The sequence below is a fragment of the Cyprinus carpio genome, chromosome A5 (assembly GCF_018340385.1).
Source record: "Cyprinus carpio isolate SPL01 chromosome A5, ASM1834038v1, whole genome shotgun sequence".
Taxonomy (NCBI): domain Eukaryota; kingdom Metazoa; phylum Chordata; class Actinopteri; order Cypriniformes; family Cyprinidae; genus Cyprinus; species Cyprinus carpio.
In genome coordinates, this window is record NC_056576.1 from 22,020,432 (window position 1) to 22,039,807 (window position 19,376).

Here is a 19,376-nt window from a genome sequence, read left to right on the forward strand (position 1 = left end):
AATTCAGCTCAGACTCCGTTTACTCGAGTCACCCGAGCGCGAGTTGACACCCAATCCTCCGCACGTCTTTATCAATCAGTCATATTAGCCCTGACATATGCACGCAAAACAGAGATGTCTTTCCTTCTTTTAAAATCACACGGATATACAACTCGTTCAAATGTTTAAAATAATAATTATAATGATAATCCATCATGGCAAAATGAACACTAGGATTTTTTGCCTCTTGTATGTTTATATTATTTTGTCCATACTGTCAGCACACAACTCTTGCTCAGTGTAGGAGAAACATCCATGTTTGTAGTTTATATTTGTTAGTCGGATGTGCAGGAAGACTTTGAGTTGACACATTATCTGAAACTCTCCAAACAAACCTAAGATATGATGACCTTTTTTGCTGTTGGTCCACTTACTTATATGGAGCTAAATAAGCACATGGATACAGTAATTACTAAGAAAGATTGTACACACTCACTAAAATCAGCTTTTATTTACACAATCACAGACAACAAGATAAAATGGCGAGACTGCAGTTGAAATTCAGCTACATCCTGCTGTGATTGTAGCTCCCCAGATTGTGGTTTAGGTATCAGGCGACAGAACGTCATCCTGGACAGTCAGCCACAGGCGCCAGAACCCTCCTATCTTAATGAAGATATCCAGACCACACATTCAAAATTCCCTCTGTCATGTAGTATAATGCCCCTTATAGGGCACGCATGCATTTACTGAGTGTATGAGCAGACAATGTAGTGCTGAGAAAATATTTGGACAAATCTCTGATAAGATTTCTCTTTGGTAATAGACTGCATGTCAGGACTTTGAAGCAGGGTTTGACATCAGGGTATTACGCATGGGTATCAGGATCATGTGCCTTGCTATTATAAACCTGACAATTTGAGTCTCAGCCACTGGTCTATATATGTTCTCTATTATAGATCAGTGGTCTCAGCTCACGAGTTTCCTTTTTAATATATCTCTTATTCTTAACTCACAAATAAATATTAATAATTGTCTGCCATATAATCTTGGATTTGAAAGGTGTTTGCTTGGCCGTGAAAACGGTTCTGAATGCATTTCACTTTCTAGAAAGGCCAAACAGTGCCACATGAAATTAAACTGAATGAAAGCATTTTCAAAACGAATATGTGAAGAATGTGAAGAAGTTCTTTTTTGAACTAACACCTAGTTTTTAAAGCCTGAAAATCCTAGCAAATAAAATCAACACGGTATTTTAAATAATTTCAATACATGGATATTATTGGCATTATTTCCACTGAATTATGACTAAATTGACAGGTGCCATTATAAACAAGCACCATCAATTTGTTGCTTTTGCTTGTTTTTGTTTTGTATATATATATAAACAATGAAATAAAGAAAAAATCTCTTTGCAGAAGTGGAGGGATTAACTGGAGGGATTGCATAACTGCAGAGATGAACGAGGCGTGTGTTGCTGCTCTCATTTTCTTGTCCTGATGAACTGTTATCTCAGCAGTATCTTTAATTTAGTATTAGATGAACTGCAGTATAAACTCTTTACAGTTTTTTAAAAAGTCCTCTGTGACCATCCATAGCAGTTGGTACATGCCTTCTTGTTGAGCTGATGGTTTTGATGGGCTGGCATTCAGAGTTCAAGTGTTTTTGCTTCTTCTCAGATGTCCTAGTGAGCTTTTCCACTCTTTTTAGGAATGAATAAAGTAGAAAAGGGTAATCGAGGGGGTGAACACCTCAGTCCACCCCTTTCATCCCCTTGCCCCACTTTCTCCTAAATCCGATAGGCTGGTGCAGAAACATGAGCATCACAACCTATTGGAAGGCACAGAAACAGAACAGCATGAGTACAGAAGTTTAACAACCTTAAAGGGTTAAAAATTGTCTTTGATCTTTCAAGCTGTTTAATGGCACTCAGCGGGTGGTGCAGTGCTTCAGTCCAAAAGAAGTGAAATAAAAAGCCCCCATCCATAAAAAAGTGTCTTACATGGCTCTGGGGGGTGAACAAAGGCCTCTTGTAGCGAATCAATGCATTTTTGAAAGAAAAATATCCATATTCAAAACGTAATAATCACTTTAATGTAGCTTAATATAATATAACTCCGACTGGATTCGTCTGAAAGAAATGAGTCATATACACCTAGGATGACTTGAGGGGGAGTAATTTATTAGCTAATTTTCATTTTTGGGTGAACTAACCCTATAAGTTGCATGGCTCATAGGGATATTTCACACAAAAATAAATAACTTCTGTCATAACTTACTCACCCTCATGTTTTTCAAACCTGTTTTATTTTCTTTCTTCTGTGGAACACAAAAGACTGGACCCCACTGACTTTTCAAAATATATTTTTTTATGTCCCACAGAGGGGAACATCATTCGAAAGAAGTAAAATATGACTGAAGTAACCAAAATGTTTCTGTTCTCTACCTCAGTTTCCCATATTCTTCTGTCGATCCAGGAATTTCTGCCGCCTGTCCACAGGAATCTCATCCAGGCTGATACCATGGTTGCTCGCCCTTTGTGGCAACATAAAGAAAATGATCAATTGTCTACATTATAGACATCATATAGTGATGTACATGCAGATAGAACTGGTTTCTTTCTTACCCAGGAGTAAGGTCTGGCGGTACAGGTAATGGCTTGTTGAATCCATCTCTCCCAACCAACCAGAATGTTTCCTCTACACCTTTACCCTGTTAGAGAGTGACAGGAGCTCATATTATATTCTTCAAGACATTTTAGAGGCATTAAGCTCAATACTGAATAGTGTTGTGTGTGATCCCAGGAGGTTTTTTGGCAAATGCCAAAACATTTTCACCTTCACACTATTTAATTTTATTTATTTATTAACGGTGGACATATGTGCAACAGAACAATTCTGTTATTTTTGTATTCAATTTTTTTCCTTAAAGTCCTAAACCTTTCTTCCATAGTGTAATTTCCATTAAATGAATTGCCTGTAATAATATTCTGTGGTGAAAATTATTGTGATGAAAATTTAGAACATGAAATTTTTGGGATTTTTTTATTTATTTTTTTATTTCTTTTGTTCATTTTATGGCTAGCATTCAACACACAACATGTCTCATGTTTCATCTCAAGTGTGGTCTTCACTATTGTCTTTGTGATAAACCAGATCTACTTTTGATAAAAATATATTAGGGACAACATTGTTCTGGAAATTGCACCAGAATTTTGGGACAGATGCAGTTCTGGAAATATGTATCTACTATATAATCATCACAATCACATCAAAGCTAATATTGAATTGGTTTATAATTATTTTACTATTTATGATTATCTGTTTAGACAATAGTTGTGCATGTATAGTCATAACAGTGCCTGAACTGTAGAAACACCTATCAGTGTGTGTATGTCTGCGTACCTTGAGCTCTGTCTTGCCCCTACCATCTATTTTGTAGCCAAGTTTGAGGCTCTTCAGGACATCAACAGTACTCTGGTTGACATGAATTCTGTAAGCTGTAGAAACAGGAACAACAAAACAATGAAGAAAAACATAGTAAATTAATTAATATTACAATAAAAAGTGTTACAAATTGAACACCACTTGATCATTGTCCATACTGGTTTCTTGTGAATTAATACAGACTCAGGACATCAAGAACATATTATGCAGAATTCCATTTGGAAGTAATGACATATGAAACCGCTAGATGGCAGTATGTCCAAGACTGCCTGATTGTTCACTCTGAGCAGCGGACTTGGGCTACTCTAACACTGTTGCCGCAGGTTGTTTTTTATGTCCGCGGGTTGAGAAACGACCCAATAACGTGATTTAGCCACTGGATTGCGAATCTTACCAGCGGAACCCCGCCAAAACACGTGCTTTTTATCCCCGGAACGCGATTTTTAACGGGAGACCCTCGAAACGCGATTGGGAGGGTTATGTTGTGAATACCTGGCAACCCTGACTCTGAGCTAGTTAAAGCTGAAGCACTGAGCATAATACATCACTCAAGACATTCTGTCACTTTTCTGTTTCCTTCAGATAATCTGGACAACTGTTTTAGTCATTTCATTGTGTAGGTGAAATCACATAGCACTAGATGCGTAATCTATGAAAATCTTTAATTTTGAAACAAACTGTCTGAATTTGAAAACAAACCCTTCTTGTACAATATGATAATATCTATAATAATAATTTTGAGGTACTTCAACTCTAAAAATCACACTTTTCACAATTCAAAAGTTTGGGGTAAGTAATTTTTTTTGAAAGAAGTCCCATTCACTAACCTAACCTGCATTTGTTTGATAAAAATACAGTAAAACAGTAAAATTATTAAATATTGCTTTTTTTATTTTAATATATTTAAAGATTTCATTTATTCCTACAATGGCAAAGCCATTGCTCCAGTCTTAAGTGTCACATGATCCTTCAGAAATCATTCTAATATGAACTATTCAACATTATTATGTTAAAAACAGTTGTGCTGATTAATATTTTTGTGGAAACCGTAATACATTTTTCCAGGATTTATTGATGATTAGAAAGAAAGAAAAAAGAACAGCATTTATTTGAAATATAAATCTTTTGTGGTATTATAAAAGTCTTTACTGTCACTTCCAATAAATTTAATGTATCCTAGTTGAATAAAAGTATTGATTAAAAATGTACTAACCAAACGTTTGGAATGTCAGTGTATATATGTGTATTTTTTTAGGTATTGGCAACTTATAATCATATTTCAAGATGTTTTTCCATGTTCATCAACATGAAACATGTTCTAAAGGTGAAGTAACTGTTCTGGGATAAATGTGGCAGAAGGTCTGATTAAAGGTGAGACAGTTCAGGGTGATATCAGAGCCTGAGTTCTAAGAGGACATTAGCTTTAAAGCAGAATTTTCTTTCTAATTTGGCTTATACTCTTAAGAGCTTACAAGGAACTCTGCACTTTAAACCCTTTGAGCTTCTCACTGACATGCACTCACTGATCAGCACACACACAAACTACTAACCACTGAGTCTTCAAACTGATCCTTAGCCAAAGACAAATTCCTGGAATCATGACTTTGGAGACGTCCACAAGCACTAACATTGTTACTATCAGACCCGTGCTGATGTATATACATATTAAACACATAAGTGTACTCACGCAACCCTGTGGATTCCATTCGGGAGGCTGTGTTTACAGTGTCCCCGAACAGACAGTACCGAGGCATCTTCAACCCAACTACACCTGCTACCACTGGACCTGTCACATACACATGAATAGAAAGTTAGCACATTAGCAACTCTATAGAATTACATGTTGTGTCAGACACACCTGTGTGAGCACCATGTGATCTCTACTGAGTTGTAGGGTGGGGGAAAGAGCCAACAGCATGCTAACTAATTGGATGAATCTGATAATTGGATGATGCCCGGGATTTACATTTCACTTGTTCTAGGAATACACAGCCATCAAAGGATCAAGTGTAAATACGTTTTTACATTTAGCACAATGTTCAGTTTGGTGATGTAAGGCAAGACCATCTTTGTCAATGAAAAATACATCCACTGGATTAATTATGTGTTTGATTTTTAACTTTGTGAGATGATGCACTTAGTTTAAGGGTGTAAAGCGCTTAGAAAAACTAGTTTAACTGTACTCTTAATATTCTGGCTCTCTTATGGCTTTGTTAGCTGTGTAGGGTTACAAGGCTGCTTCAAAATTTAACCGGCTACATGCCTTATGTAAACTACCTTTCAAAAGGTTTTTTTTCTAATGTATACTTTTATTTAGCAAGTATGCATTAAATTAATCAAAAGTGTCAGAGAAGACTTTAAAATTGTTTCAACAAAAATATTAAGCAGCAAAACTATAATAATATTTTTTTCATGAGCACCAAATTTAGCATATTAGAATGATTTTGGAGTAATGGCAGCTATTTACTATCACAGGAATACATGACCTTTTAATATATTGAAAATATTAATGATTTTGATCAAATAAGGAGCAAGAGACTTGTGTGCTTTGTGCTATTCTTACCAGAATGGAGTCCAATGCGGATTTTGACTTTGACGTCAGGCATGTGCCTCATTTTAAATGTTCCGATGCAGTGCAGAATGTCCAGACACATGTTGGCCATCTCTGCTGCGTGACGGTTACCGTTGCGATTTGGAACCCCTGATGCCACCATGTACGCATCACCAATAGTCTCTACCTGTTGATATATAATGCGAAATGCAAAACTGTTTGTATGTACCATAGATATTATCTCAAATTATATCATATTATATAAGTGATTTATTATTTTCATTTATTCCATCACAAGATAAAAAACCTTTAAAGAATGTCTTATTAAAAGATTCACTCAAAGATCACTCTCAAAAGTCATCTCTGGGTGTGTTAGCCTTTCAAAAGGTACTAATATATACAATTTAGATACTAATATGTACACTTTAGGTACTAATATGCAACTTTTCTGCACAAATATGCACCCTTTAATGTTAAATAAGGCACAAAGGTGTACCTTTTGATAGGGTACCACACAGTGACAGCTTTTGTAGCTTTTTTCTGAACTCAGCATTGATCGTGAAAGAATCTACTCAATTTCCACAACAGTTTTTAAGTGAAAGATAAAAAAGCTCATGTAAACCTTGTAGACATCGTGGATTGCGATGATTCCATCAAAGAGTGTGTAGAGGTCGTTAAGCAGATCGACCACTTCGATAGGTTCACTCAGAGCAGAGATGGTGGTAAAACCCACAATATCACTAAAATACAGTGTGACATCTGAAAAGTGCTCCGGCTTCACTGGCTTCCCTGTCTTTAATGCCAAGGCCACAGATCTGAAAGACAGAATGGCATTATAAGAAACAAAAGGAATGTGAAAAGATACTGAACATCTGAAGTGGGACTCACTTGGGCAGCATCTGAGCTAGAAGAGCATCAGTTTTCTGACGCTCTACCTCTAGTTCTTCAGTCCTCTCTCGGATCAGATCCTCCAGGTTTGAGGAATACTGCTCCAGCATCCTTAACATTGAGTCAATTATATTCGTCTTCTTTCCCTTGTTCATATTCTTAAACTGCAAGTTAGAAAAAAAAGGGCACAGAAAACAGGAGATTTTTTGTTGTCGTTTTTCCCCTGTATATTTTATATAATGAATATTTTAGTGTTTTTTTTTTTTTTTTTTTTTTTTTTTTTTTACTGGAAGAAAAGTCTTTATGTTTGTTTATTTGCTTTCTTTTTTAATGGCATGCAATGAAAATAATGCAAAATTTTACCTTTGTCTCTGTGTGTGTGTGTGTGTGTTTGAGAGAGAGAAAGAGGGTGTACCTGTCTGAAGATCTCCTCAAATGTGGGTCTCTTGTCAGGCTCCTCACTCCAGGCCTGCTTCATGATCTGAATCACCTCCAGCGGTGCTTCATCCACAGACACAGTGGGTCGGCACAGCGGTGGAGGAGAGCGCACCTTATCTATGATTTCTGCACACAGAGATACACAACTTGAGTATTCACAACTTGGAACACTGTATTCATATCTGAATTGCTCCAAACCAACTCAATTAAATCCTTGCCATCTTTAGTTTGTCCATTAAGCAGGTGAAAACCTGAGTGGTATGGGATAATATATTGGTATGTGAGAGTGTCTAACCTTCAGGAGGCATATCCAACATGCAGAAGGGTGCACAGCGAGAGATCACCTCCTGCATGATAATAGCAAAGCTGTATACGTCAGCTGGATACGTCCCCTTCTTCTTCAGTTTAGGATTCCGCAGGATCTCTGGAGCTGTCCAAAATTGATCTGTACCAAAAATACAGAGATCAGAATCAGAAAGACTGAGTATATAAAAATAAGCAAGAGGAGAGGAGATAATGAGAGCTTCTATGTCCTGTTTATCATCTCATGATTTAGCTATTTCCACATCTATTACACGTACCCTCTGGTTTGGTGTCCTCCAGGATGATGTTTTGACTGCTGATGATTTCATTTAAGCCATAATCTGTAACCTTCAGGACAAATCGACCATCTACCACACAGTTCCTTGACTTCAGGCGTCCGTGAATGATCCCACGATTATGCAAGTACTTCATTGCCTGATAGGAAAAGATAAAAAGGCATTAGAAGGAAAGCGACAGAGAATGAGGAGTATGAGGAGATGGGAGCAGGTGACATCCTTGACTGTTCATTAGTTAACAGCCAGTCATTCTTTACCACATTTTCATCCATATCATACTGAGCTGTTTTTACTTATCCATTCATCTATGCTTTCATTCCACCCTTTGTTTACTGAACTATTCTACCTTCTCAATTCCTCACCCTGATCAGGTCAAGAAGAAGAGAGGATTTAAACATCCAGTCCAGTCTCATTTCCTCGTTGTTGAGCAGGTCTTCCAGGCTGCCTCTGGTGCAGTGCTCCGTAACAATGCCAAATATGCCAGTGTCCAAGAACAGACCCAGAAACAGGTTCAGATTCTCATGACGCATGTCTCTCAGCTAGAGTGAGGGAAGAGGGGGACAAGCAGAAGCAAAAACAGGTACAGGGTGGGAAGGTGAGTATAGTGTTCAGTTTTCGTTTCAAAATCGGTCCACAACTTTTAAGCTAAATAATTATTAACTTTCATTCACTTATCTCTTACCTTGATAAAGACGGTCTGAGTGCTGTCACTGATTTCTGAAACAGAATCTTCACAAGGGCATTTCTTCAGCCAGACCCAGTCACCCTGACAGCACAATTTAATTTAAATTAGATAAATGGTTTAAATAGAGTTTAAGGTACTGCATTTTTATTGCTATTTTGGTTTTATTGAATATAATGATACTGTTATGTCTATAACATAATATAATTTGCTTTAGTATAACATGCAGATTTATAAACAAACATGCAAGGAGCAAGTGATGTGTAGAATTTTGTGAAAGTTCTGCAGAGCTACTAATACTTTTCCACAACAACTGATGTATAAAAAATGGCTGTATGTTGTTCATATTAATATACAGGTTACTTTATACTACATCCCTCTAATTTGATTGTTAATGTATTTTGCCTGCAGTGATGAACAGGTTTTTCAAAGTTTAAACCTCAACTTTTGTTTTCATTAGTGAACGTGAAGCAAGAAATGGAAAACCTAATGAAAACTTATTTCCGCCATAGAATAAAAAAATAAAAAGGTAATTGCAACTTTTTATCTCACAGTTCTGGCTTTTTTTCCTCACAGTTCTGAGTTTATGTCTCACAATTAAGACTTTTTTTTTTTTTTTTTTTTTTTTTTTTTTGAGATATAATTTTTTTTTTTTTTTTTTTTTTTTTGGATTTTAAGATGTTTACTTGTTATGTGGAGTTTTGATGTTTCAGTTGTTTGGTTTATAATTTGAAAATTGTGATTATGTCAAGCCAGAATCGTGAAATATAATTATTTTATATCTTGCAATTCACTGCTGGAGAAAAATATATAAATTAAATGCTTGAATTTTGTCTAAAAAGTTATTTCATATTAACTTACCACTTATTGAATTGTTTTATAAGACCAATATCACACTTGGAATCATGCTGTTGAATATCAGCTAGACTGTTTTTACTTGTTTTTTTTTGTGGTTTTTGGTATTTATTGTATTTAGTTTATGATAATTATTTTAAAAAGTTTATCTATGTTTTTTCTATGTATGTAATCTAAAATATCTCAAATTTCACACACCTCAAAAACAGCAACATTGGACGTTTCAGGAGTTGATGTAATGTAACTGCGACCTGAAACTGAGCGGTGAGGGGTTTTAACATCTAGTTGACTCTTCACCATACTCTCCTCATTCAGCTTCTACAGAGAGAATGGAGAGAAATTAAGAATGTGAGAGACATAGACAAAAACCTAAGTGAGCGAGAGAGTAAGTCCTATTTAGTATCATCACATGTGCAGCAGCGCACACACTAAAATTGTATTCAATTAATTTAGATTATTACCATACTCTCCTCATTCAGCTTCTACAGACAGACAGACACACACACACACACACACACACACACACACACACACACACACAGAAATGGACAATGAGAAAGACATAGATTAAGTCTATGAGCAAGACAGAGAGAGAGAGAAAGGAAGAGAGAGTATTTGTGTCTGACCCTTCTGCTGAGTGTGGTGTTGATGAAGATCAAGTCATCCAGTGTCAGCACTATCTTTGTGGGGCTTCCATTTCCTCCTCCACTAAATGCTCCTAATATCCCCTGCCCATGTTTCCTGGACACACACACACACACAAATATGCTTATTTGTTTATCAGTAATACAATAAACTGATTAAATACAAGATGATTTGCTGCAACTCAACCAATTTAATTCATACCTTATATGGAGAAAACATGCACCTGCTCCACTTATCAACACACAGAAAAAGAGAAGGAGGAAGAAAAGGGTCACTCCATCCAAGCCTGCAATGAAAGGAAAAGAACGACGGACAGAAACAGACGTGATATTGGTGCTTTTAAATATATTTTAATAAAACTGATGTGGTACAAGAATTTTTGCTTTCTCACCTCCACTACAAGCGACATAAGGACTGAACCAACAGTTTGAGTCAGTTCTTGGAGATGCTCCAGCAAAATGAATTGATTTCCCCAAGTACTTCAACCCTCCATATTTCCCATACGTGTGTGGTGCTTCCAGGGTGTGAGTGCGGTGTAGGCTGGACCCAGAGCCATCTGAATCCAGGACAGCGTAGCGGGCCTGCATTCCTTCTCCATCAGTGCCTGCTGATATCCGCTGGTTAAAGCCACTGAATTCAAATCCACCCTCGTTTTTAGCCAGTGCATCACCCGATACCCAGCGTCCTCCACTCGCTACTCGGCTCTGCTCTGCAGCCATGGCTGTATAATAGAGCATGTTATAGATGGTCCCAAAGAATGGAGAAACCTGCCCAGAAAGAAAAAAACATCCACAAAAAATAGAACAAATAAGACCATGATTGGGATTCTAAACAATTTCTCAAACTAAAAAAAAAATTTAATGATAAAATAATAAAAGTAAACATATTTTTATCAATAGTTTTAATAGTATTATTTAGAATCTATTATAGATTTTACAGTTTTTAAAATTAGTTTTTATTTTTAATTTTAATTGTACTTTAAGTAATTTTGTTGTTGTTTTTGTAAATCATTTTTTATTTTAGCTATTATAGTTATACTAAATGAAAATGAGAAACGTCACCTTTGCAACTAACTGAAATAAGTTTTTAAAATATTTTAAGTTTCAATTTCAGGTAACATCTAGTTTATAAAAATGGTTTTAGTTGTAGTTAATCATGTTTTATGAGAATCATTTAGAGACAAACTCAACTGAGCTAAACATCAACCTGTCTTATTGTATACAAATTACATAAATATTAAATATATAACACTAAAATATTAATAAAATCTATAATCTTACTGTTGTGAAGATGATTTGTTGTTAATTATTGTTTTTGTTTTTTTTTTGTTGTCGCAACCCTTTTGTTTGTTTTTTATGATACCTCTAATTCTAAAACACTAAGGCAAGTTCAGACCGATTGTGTTACCTCTTCAGCTGGTGTGCTGGTACGGATGTCATAGGATTCCTGTGCTGCACTAAAGGCCTCATAGAAGTTTTGTTCCCCTTGGTCCATGGTTATTGTCAAGACCCCATCATACGCTCGTCGCAGTTTGGTGTCATTGGCCAGGACTGGATAGTTTGCATTTTTATATGGCAATGAATACAGCAGTGTGTCATATGGAATGAAGATGTACCCACGGTCAATCATTCTCATGTCCATCGCTGTGGTTAGCAACTTATACTGTTCCTCTCCACCAATCAGAACAGAGTGCATGCACATGATGACAACTGCACACAGAAAATGAAGAGGGAGGGATAAGAATGGGGGAATGTAAAAACAGAATTGAGGAATAAATGAAAGGATAATTTAAAGTTAATAATTATTAAAACACAATGAGAGACATCCCACAAAATGATATACTCAAAAAAAAGAAAGAAAAAATGGTGCTAAATAGCACTAAAAGTGCTCCATTAGCTCGTAATCATAAGGGAACCACTTTTAGAGCTATATAGCACCTATCTTTAAAGGTGCTATACAGCTTTGTCAAATGGTGCTATGTAGAACCATAAGAGGATATCTCAGTATACCTGAGGATATAGAAGTAGATCATATCAACTGAAACGAATAACAATGACTTTGTCATCTTTTTTTAATTCTCATTTTTGCTAAATGAGTAACACTGTAAAAAAAAAATCTTTGAAGTTATAAATAAAACAAAGCTTATTGGAGTATGTTTTACAAATTTTTCAGTCTTTATACTTCAAAATTACATGTTTAATTCAATGTGTTACATGCCAATTCTTTGTAATTCTTTGTGAAATTTACTAGCAATTTCTGAGTAACAATTCTACACCAGTTTTTTATTCAGTGTTTTAAATTTTAAATTCATATTTGCATTTTTAAACTTAACTCATAGAACTCACCCCTCACTCGATCGGTCTCCCGTATTGTCTTCAGGGCTCGCCGTGGCCCTTCCTTGTCCATTTCCATGGTAACAGCCACACCAACTGGCAGACCAAGAGCACGCAGGGATTCTGCAAGTTCATGCCCAGTCGCTTCCCACATGTCATTCTCCGCTGTTATAATCCCAACATGTGCCCAGCGGAAAAAGCGCAGCACAGAGAAGAGCACACGAGAAGACAACGGGAGTGGACGCAGAAAAGTGGGATACATTCCATCATCCATGTCAGCCTTCAGACAAGCCCAGGACAGGATGCCCTTGTTCCAATTCTTTGCCAGCAGTGTAGCAGCAGTGCAGTAGCCAGGGTTTGCCGGTCCAAGAAAGGCCGAACCGTAGCCCTCCAGCTCGACAAAGCGTGCCAGCGCTTTCGAGCTTGAGCAATCCTCATTAATTAGTGTGTAATCATACCAGTAGCCTTTGTTAAGGTCAGGGTCTTTGTTTATTCGGCTCATAGCTAATCGTGCAGCCAGGTCTGGCAGGGCTTTGGAGAACATGGGGTCACATGCCCATGGTCCTACGATGGCAATTTTGAAGGTGGTGCCCCAGGCCTCACAGGGCAAGTATGATAGCATGACTAGAGGAAGGAGTATACAGTTCCCCCACCAGCTGTGACTGCGGAGCACTGGGGTCGAGGACACTGGACTCCATGAGCCATCAGGGTGTTTTGCTTTTTGCTTTGAGGTTTGTTTTCTTCGTCTCTTTCCAGCAGAGGACTGTTGCCATCGTGGGTGGTGGGACTGGCAAAGAAAGCTAGAGTTTCTGCGGTCATCCATTTTCATTTTGTTTTACTGTTTATTGTCAGGGACAATGAAAGAACAAGTGGCACTGAGAGATGCTGTGTTGTATTGTGTGAATATTTTGTTAGCGACAGTATAAAGGCTGATAAAAAACACACCCAAAACACCCAGCTCTCGATTTGGGTTCTACCCACTGAGGGGCACTAGCCCAAAACTATTGCACAATAACCAGCCATCACTGTCTGTTTTAGAGATGAAGCAAATGTGTGCAGATGTATTTGAGAAATACAACTTATAAGGGTTTGGTGAATGAGAAGGAAAGAGGGGGAAAAAGACAAGGGATGAAAACAGAGCAGAAAAAGTTAGTTTTTTTGATATTGGAATATTAATTTACATTACATTGCATATCTTTTTAATATAGTTTACTATATGTAGTAGTGATGTGAGAGTAACAGTGGCTCAAAAATCAGCATAAGGGTCAGGGGCCCTGGGCCCGTATTCACAAAACATCTTCAAAACATCTTAAAATATAGTGACCTGGTGCTCAAAAATCAGCAGATTCCTAAATTTTTTTGTTTTTGGAGGTTTTCCCACTCTAAAACTAGCTCCCAAAACATCTTAAAATATAGTGACCTGGTTTTGTAGGTTATGAAGTATCTGATTTTTTTGATTATATCCTTTTTTTTTTTTTTTAGTGTATGCAAGAAGTAACAGCTGTTCTTGAGAATCATATTCTACTCTGTTAATTAAAAGGCTGTTTATATGCATATTCACTAATTATTTACTAGAAGCATACATGTAAGAAGCTGACAATTAGCTGAACATATACTTGTTTAATTAGTGACACTTTGCCTGCACTTTAAAATCTTTATTTGAATGTGGCAACATTTTTATTTTTTAAACCTTTATATAGGTTTTAAGAGAAAAATCTTAGCTAAAAACTTTTACTGCTATTTAGGAGAACTCTTAGTGGTAAGATAAAATGTTTTGTGAATACGGGCCCTGATATCTGACTCCAGGCTTGGTCTGATCAGCTGACCAGCCACATCCTCACCTGACTCATGTGCCATCTGTGTTTAAAGGTAGAGTTGGGGTGAAATGTCACATGACTTGTACCAGGCTGTCTGCCATTCCTCCCTCCCTCTCTCCCTCTATCCATTGCTCAGCAAGCAGCAAGCAGATTACAATTAAAGAGCTCTGCCTTCATTAGCCCTGGCCATAATAACTGCCAAATAACGTGAGGTTTAATCAATCTTAATCTTAATCAACCTTATCTCTTTACACCATCATCACTCTATTGACCTGTCAAAAGAGTTTTGTTCTTCGATGTTTTTCTTTGTTCTCCACCCTCTAATCCATGTCTTCAACATTCTGTCTGAATTCTGTATAAATGTCCTGTTTAACCCCTCACTTCTTAACCTCTAGGTCTGGCTTGCTCTCTTTCTTTGGACCATTAGCCAGCTCTGAAATAACTCAGGATTACAGAGGATTGCACGGGACCTTGCTGTCAGACTCACACTACCATGTACTGTGTTTGAGAATTTTACTGTCTATCATATTAGAGAACTATCACCCCATTTATTCAGTCAATTTTACGGCATTACAGCACAGTAATTTTATCAGCTAAAGGAATTTCACATTTTTTGGCTTTATACAGTCTGCTTAAATATTTAATTTGGAGTATTTAAATCTGTAAATCTAGTGATATAGCTATTTATATAGCTATTTTTGGCATTTACGTATGTATAAAGTATGTAATGTGTTAAGTAGTGAAGTGACTGAACATTTCAGTAAATAGACAATACTATTTCAATACTATTTTTTTTTTAATCAACAAAGACCCATATCTTTGAATGTTAGCTGAGTTAGCATAATTAGCAATTGACATCATTCAGTAGCTTGATACAGGCAGACATTTCATTTAAGTAGGACCAATAAAATGAGCTAGTTTAAATTACACTGAATTTTGATTAAAGTAATAATAATAATATAATGAAATTAATTGAGAAGTTTAACAGATCAAATACTGAAATAAAACAATAAATTTCTATTGAAACAAAATTATTTTTCAAACTATAATACAAAAAAAAAAAAAAAAAAAAAAAAAAAAAGAATCTTTCTAGTTACCAAGCCTAAGATTACTTAGCATCCCTCAGGGACGTCCTAATCCTCTAAGCCTCAGAGAATACTCTAGCAAATTCAATATTGAAAACTACTGTTACCCTTAATAAAGGATTGCTAATAAAAGAGCAAAAGATCGGCTAACCTGGCAAGTGTGGCTAATTGAGAGCCATGATGAGTTCTCGTCCCATTAGAACACAGAGAGTCTGAGAAGAACCAGAGCGGGACCAGAACCGCACTCCCACAGAGGAAAAAATCCAAATTAAAAATGTAAAACTCCAGACTGAAGGTGGAGAAAAGACAGATATTCCATGTCAAAACAGATAAAAAAAAAAATAAAAAAAAACTTTTTAAAACATGTCCTTCGTCTTATCGTCTTTGAAAAGCGTAGTATAAAAAATATAGATGTAGAAATCCACCTTTCTCTTTTTAAAATGGAGAGGTTGATCTTTGGTTTGTGGTCCCTGGAGGTTGGAGGCCCTCTGCTGAACTGAGTCCTGCCCCAATCTGGAGATCTTAATGGGGGGAGCCACTGGAACAAGAGCGCCTCTGAGTCCTGGGTCTTACTGGGAATAGGTAGATTTAGAGAGAGAGAGATGGCAAGAGACAAGGAACAAGCAGAGGAGAAAGGAGGGGCAGGCCGGGAATCCAAGCAGTGACTTCTTAACACTCTTTAGCCTATAATCCACACATACATGGCAAAAGGCATTTTGTCTCCTCAGTGTGCATATGAGCTTGTAGCCCAGTAACAAACAAGATGAGTGACAATTTTAAGTAGAAATAATAACTACTCTTAAATACTGACATTTTCAGTCACAACATTAGACATTAGGCATTTTAATTATTTTTAACCACTTTCAGTGTTTATAGTCTAACTGTAAATGGATAGTTTTGGCAGACTATTTCATTTTTAATGAAATGTCGTGATAGATATTACAACAGAAATGTTGTATGATGGTTTCTAATTAAGCTGAGGATTTGATCCCACTGACTATGTAGGATCAGCAGCGAGCCAACAAACGTTACAGACTGAGCTTGTACTGTCCCGCTCCATTTTGTTTCCTTGGGTGCTCTCTGTAATTTTTGTTTAAGCTGCCTTAGCCAATATAACAGTCGTCTTGGACACCCAAAATGGCTGTACTAGTCACAGTCAGCCTTGATGATTTATTCCTATACTGAAAGTGTCAGATAACAGTAACCGAAATAAATGAGAAGCATCTGGTCATGTGGCCTCAATACAGCAGCCCCACTGTTAAGATTGAATAAACAGATTTCATAAAGCTACTGACATGACACATTTTTTTTAGTCTCAACTTTTTTGGGGACAATTTTTTTTTTTTTTTTTTTTTTTTACACAATTTAACACAATGGAGATGATATGATATGATATTGTTTTCTTTAGTGTATGATATTGTTTCCATTAGTGTAACCCATCCTCATATTACATTAAAAAATCCCAAATGTCAATGTGCCCCTCTTTCTTTCCTGCTCCTCCTCCCTTCTTTTTGATCTTTCTTGAGTTTATAAGCTCGGCAACAGGTGAAAGGAGATTTGAGTTCCCAGGAAGCCCTAAGCCATGATACCTCTTTGTTCATTGTGACATTGTGTCCTATAGCACAACCCTATTACACTCTTCTTTGAGTTTACTTTGACATAAAAGCTAAATTTTTTTAGTCTGATATTTGCAGATCAGACAAAGACATGCTTAAAGGCCTTCTGGAGAAAACTGGAAAGAAAGGTTACATGGTAACCAAGCTGTTATTACAAGAAGCAGCATTCAAAATAGTGAAATGAAAGGATGGAGATATATGAAACTAGAGAGTGGGAGCTGTGAGAGGTCACATCAGCACTTGTGAAGTGGTAAGCGCTCCAAGGTCAAAGGTCAAAACCTGTGAAGATAATATCCTGACTATATCCTTGAGCAGTCCTCCAGCCAGGACTCCAGCACTCAGACCTTTATTCAAATACAAATGAGCTTGTCCAAAATAAATAATTTAACAAATAGAACAGTGGCTGATTGTGATTACAATAGTCACCATAATTAGTCCCATTAAGAGTTCTTTTGGAATTATCTAATAAAGATTTATGGACAGATTTAATGTTTGATTTGATGTTGATGCTTATAAAACAAATACAAAATTGAAGAAAGAAAATTATTAGATTTTACAATAAAGTTATCTCCTAAAAGCCACAGAAAGAGTTATTTATAATAAATATATATAGATATATATGATAGGTAAAAATTGATAGCCTGAATGCACTGTAAGTCGCTTTGGATAAAAGTGTCTGCTAAATGCATAAATTTTAATTTAAATTTAAATATATATGACATGGTTTTTCTCTCTCTTTCTCTCTCTCTGTATATGCTGGTTGAATTTTACATGTACATAATATATTGCTGTTCAGAATTTTGGGATCAGTAAGATATTTTAAAATAAATAAATACTTTTATGCAGCAAGAATGCATGAAGTTGATCAAAAGTAACAGTAAAGACATTTTTAATGCTACATAATATTTCTATTTTGATTAAAAGCTTTTGAACTGTATGTTATGCACCACTCTTTTCCCTTAAAGTAAAGTAAATGGTTTGTTGTGTTCTAGAATGTTACTGTCTTTCACTTGATCCAGTTAAATATTTCCTTCCACTTTATTATCCCCATTAATGGTTTTAACAGAAGGACCTCCATACAGCCACTGGCAATACTGGCTCAGCTTTGACCACAGCACTATTAAACACTATGTGGATGGCTCATATTAATCAGCGACTGGAAACAAACTTTTTTGCCCCAGCACAAGTTATGTGCCTGACAGAGAAGACAGACATATTTTTGTCTTAGTCCTTCATTTCTATTTACCCTTAAGCTCCCATTCCCAAGTTTTATTACCTAATTTACTGAACATTAGGATGTGTTATAGCACCACGAGTGTCTTGATCAAGGTCAAAATGGTGTAAAGAGGTGGAGGTTACACAACCCTTAAAGGCTTTTTCAGTCATGACTGGCTCTGCCCTAGATTTTTAACTTGTTGCTGACTGACTGATCTCAGTAGCACTTGGCCCACCCCTGTTTGTGTGTGTGTGTGTGTGTGTGTGTGTGTGTGTGTGTGTGTGTGTTTGAGTGTCACCCTAGCTCATGATTGATAGGAGTCCATTTTAAGTTAATCAGATTAGTTAGATTTGGCTGTGTTGTACTGAGCTTCAACCCGGCAAGCCTCTTGCCTCTGATCGGAGAGAGAGAAATTTTGTTAATCAAAGTTTGACAGAATTATCAATACATTATCATAGTAAAATCGTGTTAGTATAAATACACTAAAATGTGTGTATGACATGGAAACAACATGTATGATGTATTTGCGTAAATCTGCATTGTTTAAATAGTTCATCCAACAATGAAAATCCTCACCCTCATATCCTAAGTCTAATGGTTTAAGATCCAATTATAGGCTATATTTTGGAATTATGAACAGAAGCAGGATCATTTAAAGTCCTGCATCGATTCAGTCTTCCACGTTTTTGGAAAAACTCAACTACTAAATGAGTACAAGTTAATGTACCTATTAGAAACCTGTCTCATATAGAACGCAAAAAAAGTTATTTATGGCAGAAGATCTGATGGATCGTTCACAAAGAATGTGTTTTTTACATTTCTCTGTGCCAATTTTACAGGTGCTCGAGTCACGCATCTCTTGCTCATGATACAGTGTTTTAAAAATGCAGAGCTCAAGTTCAACTAAAAAAAAACATGTTACTAGACCCTTTTTTCCCCATTCGACCACACTGAGTCTCCCCCTTTTAAACCGCCCCTTTTCCATACAATAAAAGTGAGTGCAGTGACACGGCTGTCAAGCAGATAATTTTCCTAGAGCTTAAATGTAATTCTGTCCCTCATAAGGATTACGATGGAACCAAGAGCACTTGAGACACTCCGGGTTTCCACTCCAGGTTAAATCATTTGGTCATATTTACCCTATTGCTCCCCTTCTGTACCTTTACCAACACAGTTCATCATAGGACACACCTGATATGAACTAAACCAGTAAGCATGGCATAAAA

The 19,376-nt window shown here is 36.5% G+C and overlaps 1 protein-coding gene across 2 annotated transcripts; it reads right to left on the reverse strand.

Annotated features, from left to right (window-relative positions):
* Positions 1-471: 471 nt before the first annotated feature.
* Positions 472-16,147, reverse strand: LOC109105317 (retinal guanylyl cyclase 2-like). 2 transcript variants are annotated; one of them, XM_042756495.1, is made up of 20 exons: positions 15,470-16,147; positions 12,429-13,494; positions 11,491-11,792; positions 10,475-10,850; positions 10,285-10,369; positions 10,065-10,179; positions 9,637-9,756; positions 8,584-8,667; positions 8,264-8,440; positions 7,884-8,040; positions 7,598-7,747; positions 7,280-7,428; positions 6,865-7,028; positions 6,599-6,791; positions 5,989-6,163; positions 5,113-5,211; positions 3,384-3,478; positions 2,606-2,691; positions 2,426-2,514; positions 472-1,809 (listed from the first exon to the last, which is right to left on the reverse strand). In XM_042756495.1, exons 2-19 carry the CDS (start codon positions 13,243-13,245, stop codon positions 2,427-2,429), a joined length of 3,432 nt encoding a protein of 1,143 aa, XP_042612429.1. In that variant the 5' UTR covers positions 13,246-13,494; positions 15,470-16,147; the 3' UTR covers positions 472-1,809; position 2,426. The 2 variants fall into 2 exon arrangements, with proteins under 2 accessions (XP_042612429.1, XP_042612428.1); XM_042756494.1 differs by having other exon boundaries at positions 12,429-13,445; positions 15,470-16,146.
* Positions 16,148-19,376: the final 3,229 nt, after the last annotated feature.